This window comes from Cheilinus undulatus, linkage group 12 (genome assembly GCF_018320785.1).
Source record: "Cheilinus undulatus linkage group 12, ASM1832078v1, whole genome shotgun sequence".
In the NCBI taxonomy this organism is placed as follows: domain Eukaryota; kingdom Metazoa; phylum Chordata; class Actinopteri; order Labriformes; family Labridae; genus Cheilinus; species Cheilinus undulatus.
The window spans coordinates 50,191,268-50,202,067 of NC_054876.1; the positions used below are offsets into that span (position 1 = coordinate 50,191,268).

The window sequence follows — 10,800 nt, forward strand, 5'->3', positions numbered from 1 at the left end:
ACTCCTGAAAACACTGACCTCCTATCACCATTCTGAGTATTGTCAATATGTGGGAATTACAGAATGCAGATGTTTTGATGTACATATATATAAATGCATTTGTATTCGATGATAGTGTTATCATAACTGGAGTATAAAATCATAAAAAGACTGAGTTAGCGTTGTGTCAGAGGCTGTGATTACCTCAGCAGATGACAAGAATAAATGAAAATAACCTTCTAAAATCATCAACAACATGATTGTATTCATTGTAAAGGCCACAAAAGAGTGAAGGAGTCATCAACACAGACTGAAAAGCAGGCATCGGGGAACAGGCCTTAAACCGGCGTCCCCAGCTTGCATACCGTGGGTTTAGGATCTTTGTTGCATGTTTTTCAGAGTCAGATAAAGTAACTTAGGAAAAGCTTCCACTCCTCAGCCTTGGCTGACGTGATTGGCTTTTAGTCGACAGCAGAGATAGTACGTGAGGAGGGGTCTGATGGTCTGGTCTCTGATGCCATAAATCAGAGAGCTCAGACATCTGGGGAAAATAAAAACACACACATAAAAAATAATCTGAATACGAACAATGACGATCCTTGTGACAACTCTTGAGACTGCTATGAGCAGGGGATTTTGTACAGTTGAGGAAAGACTGAGGATCAGCTGGATGAAATGCAGCAGCAGCGTGGTACGAGTCTTTTGAGCTGAAGCTTTGTCCGTGGTGGCCGACCTGGCTGCTATCATCACACCGATATAAGAGGAAGTGATTGCAACACCAGCTGATACAAACACAACACAAGTGTAGGCTTTGTCATAATGATCAGACATGGGGACAAGCAACATTACACGAGCACTGCATAGGTACCCCATCTGCAGGCTGTCTAGGTCTTCAAAGGGAAACTGCAGGATCAAAATAACTCTAATGAGCACATTTAGAGAGCTGAAGACCCAGATCATGATGATCACCATGCCTGTGTTTCTGATGGTGGTGATGGTAGCGTGCCTCAGTGGGTAGCACACAGCTACATACCTCTCCAGAGACATCACTACCAGAGTGAGAGGAGAGATCTCTTTAGTCAGATCAGCCAGCATGATGAGAACACCACATACAGGATATGTCAGCCTCAATCGACTGGCAGTGATCAAGTACATCAGCTGACTCAGAGCGAGCATAACCGTGTCTGCAAAGAGGAGGTTATAGAGGAGAACGTAGCGGGCAGTTTCACAGAACATCTCTTTACTCCTGAGGATGAATAACATGGTGAAGTTAATGAAGAGAAACACACAGCATGGTACGGTGGTGAGGATGGAGAAGAGCAGCCTCTCCAGCAGACCCTGATACTGCTGCTCAGCAGTGATGTTGGTCAAAGACACGTTTAAATACCACATCTCAGACACATTTAAAGCAATATCTGCATACCTACAAGAGAAAAGATCCAACCTCCTTCATGCCTGTGAAGACTAAATACAAAGTCTAAAATACAAAAACATGAAATATAAAATGGACATACATCTTTAGCAGATCAGCCTCCATGCTCTCTACGAGGGCAGAACGGGTCTGCAGACTTTTCTGAACCTCTCACACTTTTTAACAGCTTTAGTCTCATCAATATTCATGTGACACACGAGCTCAACCACTCCAGAACAGATGATGTAATCTCCCTTTTAATATCTAACACAATCATGCTCAACGTGTGGCTCTTTTATGTCTTCATTTTAAACATTATTGCCCCAGAAAACCTTAAAAAAGGGAAACTTTTTTGCCCTTTTACACCATTTTTGCCACTTTTCATTCAATAAAGCTACCTTTTGTCATTAAATACCACTTTTTTTCCCAGTTGTTGCCCATTTTACCCAATTCTTTTGCCACTTTATATAATTTAGGCTACCTTATGCCGTTAAACACCACTTTTTGCCCATTTTTGACACTTTTTTTGCCACTTTTACCCATTTTAGCTACTTTTATACCATACTTTCCATTTTACACCGTTTTTTTCACCATTGTCACCCATTTAAGATACCTTCTGTCATGAAATACCACTTTTTTCATCTTTTTTGCTCATTTAAGCCACTTCCTTTTGCCACTTATATCCTGTTTTTGCCTTTTTCACCATTGTTGCCACTTTTTGCCAATTTAAGCTACCTTTTGCCATAAAGTACCGCTTGTTTCTCCCATTTTTGAGACTTATTTGCTATTCTTATGCATTTGTTGCCACTTTTATTTTTTATTTTCCCTTTTTTCTCCCCTTTTTCATCCATTTAAGATACTGTTTGTTATGAAATACCACTTACTGCCAAGTTTTTCGTCCATTTAAGCCACTTCCTTTTGCCACTTTAATCAAATTTTTGCCTTTTTTCAACATTTTTGCCACTTTAATCCCATATTTGCCCTTTTACACCATTTTTCTCACCATTTTCACCCATTTAAGAAACAATTTGTCATAAAATACCACTTTTTGTCAGGTTTTTACCCATTTTAGCCACTTCCTTTTGCCACTTTTGTTCTGTTTTTGCCTTTTTCACCATTGTTACCACTTTTTGCCAATTACAGATACCTTATACCATAAAATACAACTTGTTTCTCCCATTTTGGAGACGTTTTTGCAATTCGTACCCATTTTTTGCTGCTTTTATCCCATTTTTGCCCTTTCACACCTTTTTTCTCCCATTTTCACCCATTTAAGATGCCGTTTGTCATTAAATACCACTTTATGTCAAGTTTTTGCCCATTTTAGCCATTTCTTTTTGCCACTTTAATCACATTTTTGCCCTTTTACACCATTTTTTCTCCCATTTTCACCCATTTAAGATACCATTTGTCATTAAATACCACTTTTTGCCAAGTTTTAGCCCGTTTTAGCCACTTCTTTTTGCCACTTTAATCAAATTTTTGCCTTTTTTCACCATTTTTGCCACTTTTGTCCTATATTTGCTCTTTTTCATCACTTACCTTCTGCATTAAATACCACCTTTTTCCTAATTTTTGCCCATTTTAGCCACTTTTATCCCATTTTTGCCCATTTAAGCTACCTTTTGCCATTAAATATCACCTTTTGCCCATTTTTGACACTTTTTTTTGCCACTTTTACCCATTTTATTTACTTTTATACCATATTTTCCCATTTAAACCATTTTTTCTCACCATTTTCACCCATTTAAGATACATGTTGTCATAAAATACAACTTTTTGTCAAGTTTTTGCAGATTTTAGCCACTTCCTTTTGCCACTTTTGTTCTGTTTTTGCCTTTTTCACCATTGTTACCACTTTTTTGCCAATTACAGATACCTTATACCATAATATACAACTTGTTTCTCCCATTTTTGAGACTTTTTTTTTGCTATGCTTACGAATTTTTTGGCACTTTTATCTTCGATCTGCCCTTTTTTCTCCCCTTTTTCATCCATTTAAGATACCGTTTGTTATCAAATACCATTTTTTGCCAAGTTTTTGCCTTTTTGGCCACTTCTTTTTACCACTTTTATCCAAATTTTTGCCTTTTTCACCATTTTTGCAAAAATACCACTATTTTCCTACTTTTTTGCCCATTTTTACCACTTTTATCCAGTTTTTGCCCATATAAGCTACCCTTTGCCATTAATTACAATTTATTTTCTCCCCATTGTCACCATGTAAGATACCTCCTGTCACTAAATACCACTTTTTTCATCTTTTTTGCTCATTTTAGCCACTTTCTTTTGCCACTTTTATCCCGTTTTTGCTCTTTTTCATCACTTTTCACCCATTTAAGCTACCTTTTGCCGATCTCAAAACTTTCAGACTTAGCTATGACTTTGGAATCTCTTGTAAGTGACCAACTTAAAGAATTTTTAACAATTAACAGTGTTTTAGCTGATCATCAGTCAGGTTTTAGAAAGAAGCATTTGTCCTTGGACAATATGGAACACTGTGCGGCACTTTTTATTGATTTATCGAAGGCTTTCGATACTGTGGACCATGTCATGCCATGTCAAAGACAGACTGCGCTGTATTGGCCTGTCTGAACATTCTGTTTGTTGGTTTGAAAATGATTTATCAAATAGAACCCAGTGTGTGCAGGCTGAGGGATTTACCTCTAAATATCTTGAAGTTAAAAATGGAGTGCCTCAGGGCTCAGTCTTGGGACCACTGTTGTTTACACTTTATATCAACAGTATCTGTCAAAATGTTCCCAATGCAAATGTTCATTTATATGCTGATAACACTGTCATTTATTGCTCTACTCCTACAGCATCTGGCTTTCTGTCGCCTACAGGAAGCTTTTTACATTGTACAGGACACTTTGTGTGAGTTAAAATTGGATCTAAACCCTGACAAAACCAAACTGATGACGTTTTCAAACTCAAAGAGAAAATCTTCTGTTGCCACATCTCAGGGTGATGTGATTGAGGTTGTGCCTTCTTATAAATATCTTGGACTCTTCATCGATGATTCTTTGACTTTTAAGCTTCATATTGACCAACCTGTGAAGAAGTTCAAGGGGCTCTATGCAAGATTTAGAAAAATATCAGTGTAGCGACACCGCTGGCCATTAGGCAAACTACAACAACATTGTGTTGCTCGTCCACGACGGCGCACTCCTTGCTCCTGAACAAGCCTCCAGTTTATCAGCTGATACACACGCAGACCAAGGTGATTTACCGGCATAATGTATACAGAGGAGGTAAGTGAAGTAACACTTAAAAGTTACATAACTAAAAATGAAAATGAATGAAGTATATTTGAACCTCTAGTGCAGACACGGCACGAAATTAAATATTGGTTCATATGAGGCGATTAATAAAGGACAATATTTTCACAACCATTTGTATAAATGAACAACGTCGCTACTTAGTGCAGCATTGACCAATTTAATTGTCTTTTTACGTGTGTAAAGTGTAAAGTGCATTGAATGGGACGCATTTAAGAGCAGAAGCAACAGGGCAAATATTGCTTAGCTCTGATAATGGTGCCTGGACTGCGGATATCAGATAGCTGACATTATGTGTTGCAGATATTTTACCAACTAAGAATCAAAAAATAACCTCAGTAAGTTGAGTCCAGTGACAGGAAGCAAGAAATAGATGCAATTTTATCTGGAAAACACTAAATGAGCAACGTAACATTCTCGTTGTTCGGATAGCATCTTCGTAAGCAAGCTAACGTGATGTAGCATATGGTTTATACAACATAAAACACTACACTGTATTTCATGGTCCGGAGTGATGCCGGTCAGGGTATCATTGGACAATTTGTTTTCCTGTTTGAAACCATGACTGAAGAAACGGGTGAAACTGTCCAAAATCCGTTTTTTCGTTTTAGACCTCAAATGGAAAAAAAATGAAAAAACAAGCTGTTTTCCGTTTTCCTGTTTCTGACCACAAAACCAAAAAACAAATATGTGCCAGAAGGCTGAGCAAAAAATGTTATACCCGCCATCTACTGGCTGCTTTTTCAGCCTGGCTCACTCCCTGTATGTACTCCTCTGACTGTTGTTCTTGTCCATTATCATCAGTTTTATCTATTTACTTGATTATTTATTTGTACACACAATAATAAATAAACCCTTCCATCAAACAATACAGTCACATATTAGAAGAATAACTTGTATATATAGAAATTTGGGCAATTATCATACTGTTCTTCAGTTTCTCCTGTTTCCTCAGTCATGGTTTGGACCAGGAAATGGGCCAAGGACAGTTTCACCCATTTCTTCAGTCATGGTTTCAAACAGGAAAGCGAACTGTCCAACCCTGACCGATGCCTTACCTTTTCAACAGAAAGACGCCCATCTCTGGATCCATATTTTTTTTTATATCTATATATTTTATTTTAAGTTTTCAGGTTAAAGAGTACAGAACACACAACAATACATTACAAAACAACAAAAATAACCAAAACCAACAAGGCAATTAGGAAAAAAAAAAAAAAAAAAGGCTGGCCAGTATACAATCACATGAAACACCCTACAACCTGTGTCACAATGATGAAGCCTGACATTTGAGGTGAAACGACCCAAGTGCGTGATGCTAAGCAGAAAAGGTCTCTATGGATTAGGAGTGATATGGTACAGTACCAAGAAAGGACCCCAAATTCTCTCAAATCTGTCTTTTGTATTTGATTTGTATAAGCGTAGTCTTTCCAGTTGAATGACATACAGTAAGTCTGGATCCGTATTTATCCCGAGCGCCGAGTGAAGCTCCCTCCAATTCTCAAATGCTCCACCGATATTTATCCTGGATTCCCCCCTGCGTCGGTCACACTCTCTTTTAGCTTGACGGCCTTCAGCAGATAAAACTATCCTAGTTTTGTATGTTTTTGTGGAGTTTGTGTGGGTGTTTGGACTGAGCTAGCCAGTCGTCTACTCGCAGAAGCAGCCTTCTCCATTCAACACGCCGCTGTCAGGTACAAACAGAGCAAGGGGGTGCGTGCATAACGTAGTACCCAACGTCACTTCCGTTGAGATTTTGTGGAAAATTCAGCCCAAATTCTTCACAGAGAAATGACTCCACAGGCTTACACAGGCAAACAAGGGAGACATAAAGAGCCGCATTCTTCACAACGGGATAAAGTGTGCACCATTATATACTCAAAAGTGGGAAGTTTAAAGCAAAAATCTTACATAGAGCCCCTTTAAAGTTGCAGCTTGGATTTTATTTCAGAAATAAGCCTTTTTTTCATTTTATTGCAAAGAAAAGATTTGTTTCTGCCACTTTTATGCCTTTAATTGATTATTGTGATGTTTTATACATGCATGCATCTTCTCAATGCCTTCAATCTTTGGATAGTGTGTACCACGGAGCACTGAGGTTTATAACCAACCTTAAGTCCTTAACTCATCATTGTACCCTGTATGATGGAGTTGACTGGCCTTCTTTATCAAAGCGTAGGCTAAATCGTTGGCTTATCCTTATTTATAAGACCATACTAAATCTGCTTCCAACATACTTGTGTGGTCTTATTTATGTATAAAGTTCTGGAAGTTACAGTTCTTGCTCTGTGACTCATTCACAAGACTTATTCTTGCTCTCTGTTCCCAAAGTCCGTCTTCAAATGGGTAAAAGGAGTTTCAGGTGTGCTGCTCCTGCAGCCTGGAATCTACTGCAGGAGACTCTATGTCTGGGGGAGCTGGTCTCTTTAAATCTTTTTAAAAGTAGATTGAAGGCGTTGGAGGATGATGCTTCAAGTTGTAGATGTTTTGACCAATGACTTTGTGCTCTGTGATTCGCGATTTGTTTGATCTGTGTTTGTAACTCTTATATTTCATGTCTGTAACTCTGTTCATTGTGCTGCTGCCTTTCTTGTCCAGGACACTCTTGTAAATGAGATGATTGACCTCAATGAGGTTTTCCTGGTTAAATAAAATAGTAATAAATACCACTTATTTCCTATTTTTTGCCCTTTATTGCCACTCTTCACTGCTTTTTGCCCATTTTAGTCACGTTTCATTCATATTTTTGCCACGTTTTGTCACTTCTGACCCATTTTTCTATGTCGTCCTCCCCATTTTTATTGCTTTTTGACTGCTTTTGCCTCCCTAACTTATTTTCATTGCTACTTCAAGCTTTTTTTTTTGCCACTTTTCAAAGCTTAGATTGTGGCTCTTGCAAAGGTATTTTTCAAAAATTTGGCTTTTTGGTTGAGTAGAGTTGAGTAACACTGGTCTAACACGATCCTAATGACTTTAACCATGACATTCAGACTAGTATTTCAATATTAGGACAGATCTAATCTGATGAAACTGGCTTATTTAGGTGTTTTTAGTTATATAAACTCATTTACATAGCACTTTTAAAAGCAAGTAGCATAAATACTGGACATACAAGATAAAGGTTAAAAGACAATAAAATATGTGTATATCATATTTGATACATACTTTAATGATTCCTCTATCTAATCAATATGACCATAAATTACTAAAGAAAACCTTCTGAATACTATCTGATAAATGATAAAAATGCCCTCAAGTGGATTATCAGTTCCCAAAAACCCCTAATGTACCATATGAAATAAAAAAATATATATGTTAAAATTTATGGAAATGTGGATTTTTTGGATTTCAGTAGAAAGTGAAATAAACATTTCAGTTCCAAAAAATTAGAGTTTTCTGGCTGTAATTTGTGTTTTCAGGCTTTAATGGGTTAAATATAAGAATGACAAAAACCCTTCAATGCAACAATTCATATCCAGTTTGCGATACGAGTCAAAATCATCAACATTAGATATTTTTAAAGAATTGTTCAGCCCTTGTTTAGGAATAAGAGAGAGTTAAGGAATAATCGGATATCAAATCGCAATTAGATTATTCTCCAAAACTGTTCAGCCCTAGTTAAGACCACAAACTTTAATCCTTAAAACACACAATTTGAAGTTTGAGGATGAATTATTTAACACATTTCAGTCCCTAAGACTAGGGCTGAACGGTTTGAAAAAATAAATTAGTTGCAATTTTTTTACCCAAAATTGTGATTGTGATTTAATATGTGATTATGTCTTAAGTTCCTCACATCATGTATTTTCCAAACAATAATTCATTCTGAACTATAACCAACACATACTAGGGCTGAACAGTTTTGAAAAAATGTCTTTATTGTGATGATTTCGACTCATTTTGAAAATTGAATATGGACTTTTGTATTAAAGAGAATGATCATTTTATGTAATTCTCATATTTAACAAGAAAAACAAACAAAAATGAAGAAAACAGTTTTTTGGTACACTATTCTAAAACATGCCACTAGAATTTTTGTATGATATGTATAACGTCTCTGCTGCAAAAAAAGTCTCCAACTGGTATTTTGACACAAATTTCAGGTTAAAGAAATATTGCATCTTCTGCGGTTTGAAAACTGCAGCAGGCCATGTTGCAGTTTAATCTAATTAGCGATTAACTTCTTCAGACACACCTAAAAGTGTAAGGGATGACAATGAATAAAGAACAAGGCTTCAGCGGACTTGTTGGTCCAGCCTCAAACTTCGATAACTTGTCCAAATATAAGAGAATGTTTCATTTTGAGCAGCCACGTTTGTTTATTGTAAAATGGTTTTTAAATATGAGAATTGTCATGATGACAGACACACAATTATGAGTATTTCTAATTCTAAATGCAAATGTGTTTAGCTGAGCCAGTATACAAACAACTGCAAGTGCAGACAGTAAGAAAGGCTGAAGAAAAGCCAGGAGAAACCCTCACAATCAAGCTGGAAAAGCCTCTCCTCTCAGCCTTTAAAGAAGCGTCTAAAAATGATATGAAAGCAGAGGTGGTACATGAGTAAAGGCCTGATTGTCTGGTCTCTGATGCCGTAAATCAGAGAGCTCAGACATCTGGGGAAGATGACAGTAAACACATAGAGAACAACCTGGATCAGCACAACTACAACCCCTGTCAGGACTTCTGACAAGGCTGTGAGCATGGGGCTGTTCAGAGTTGATAAAAGAGTGAGGCCCAGCTGAACTAAATGCAGCAGCAGAGTGTTACGACTCTTCTGAGCTGAAGCTTTGTCTGTGGAAGCTGATCTGGCTGCTATCACTACACCAATGTAAGAGGAAGTGATCACAACAGCAGCTACTACCAACAGAAAATATTTCAACACTTTCTCATAGAGTTTAGAAATTGGGAGAGTCAAAATGGAATATGTACTGCAGAGCTTTGTCATCTGCAGAGTGTCCAGGTCTTTAAATGGAAACTGTAACATCAAAGTAACTTGAATGAGCACATTTAGTGAGCTGAAGACCCAGACCAGGATCACAGCCCTCCCTGTGTTTCTGATGGTGGCGATGGTGGCGTGCCTGAAAGGGTGGCACACAGCTACAAACCTCTCCAGAGACATTACAACCAGTATGAGAGGAGAGATCTCGTGAGTCAGAATGGTTGGCATGACAACAGCCCCACACACAGGATAAGTCAACCGTATTCTACAAGCATTCAGTATGTACAGAAACTGACTCAAAAACATCAGCACAGTGTCTGCAGAGAGAAGGTTAAACAGGAGAATGTATCGAGGGGTTTCACGCAGCACCGGTTTACTCCTCAAGACATAAAGCAAAGTTGCATTTATGTACAAGAATACACAGCATGGTACTGAGGTGATGATGCAGAGCGCCACTCTTCCCGGTAAGCTGATTCCTACAGTTATGTTGCTCTGAAATTGACCAGCACTGGACATCTCAGATAAGCAGCTGAAATGGAAATCTTCCCCACAGTAGCATGACACAAACAGCAAAAATGAAGTAAATAGAAAGACCTTTCACATCAGCATCCATGGCTCTTGATCCAGAAACATCCACATACATTTCTACTCTGGTCTACCTCTGTTTGTCTCCTGGAGAGCAGAGCTGGTCTGCAGGGTTCAGCTCTGCTTACAGAACTTTAATCAGCATTGCTGTTGACAATCTTCACATGACACCATCACGTCATCGTCCTAATCAGCCCTGAGAGCGCTTCAATTCACCCTGGTCCATGAAAGTTTAGAAAGTTTAGAAAGTTACATCACTTTTGCATCACTCTGTGTCACCTGAGCTCTTCTAGAACTTTACTGTCCATAAAAATACAATTCTAAGTCTTATATTCCCACATTAGTGTAATACAGGTGCATCTCAAAAAATGAGAATATCATGAAAATGTTCAGTATTTTTTGTCTCTCATTTCAGAAAGGTAAACCCATATATTATAGACTTGTTAGACATAGAGTGAAATATTTCAAGCCTTTATTTCTTGAAATGTTGATGATTATGACTTACAGATAATGAAAACTCAAAATTCAGTGTCTCAGAAAATTTGAATATTATGTAAGATCAATAAAACATAGATATTTTAAACAGAAATGTCAGGCTTCTGAA

At 37.7% G+C, this 10,800-nt stretch overlaps 2 protein-coding genes across 2 annotated transcripts; both read right to left on the minus strand.

Moving 5' to 3' along the window:
* Positions 1-414: 414 nt before the first annotated feature.
* LOC121519107 (odorant receptor 131-2-like) lies at positions 415-1,371 on the minus strand. Its single transcript, XM_041801899.1, has one exon. It carries the CDS (start codon positions 1,369-1,371, stop codon positions 415-417), a length of 957 nt encoding a protein of 318 aa, XP_041657833.1.
* A 7,808-nt stretch (positions 1,372-9,179) lies between these two features.
* Positions 9,180-10,127, minus strand: LOC121518552 (odorant receptor 131-2-like). The gene has a single exon (XM_041800905.1). It carries the CDS (start codon positions 10,125-10,127, stop codon positions 9,180-9,182), a length of 948 nt encoding a protein of 315 aa, XP_041656839.1.
* Positions 10,128-10,800: the final 673 nt, after the last annotated feature.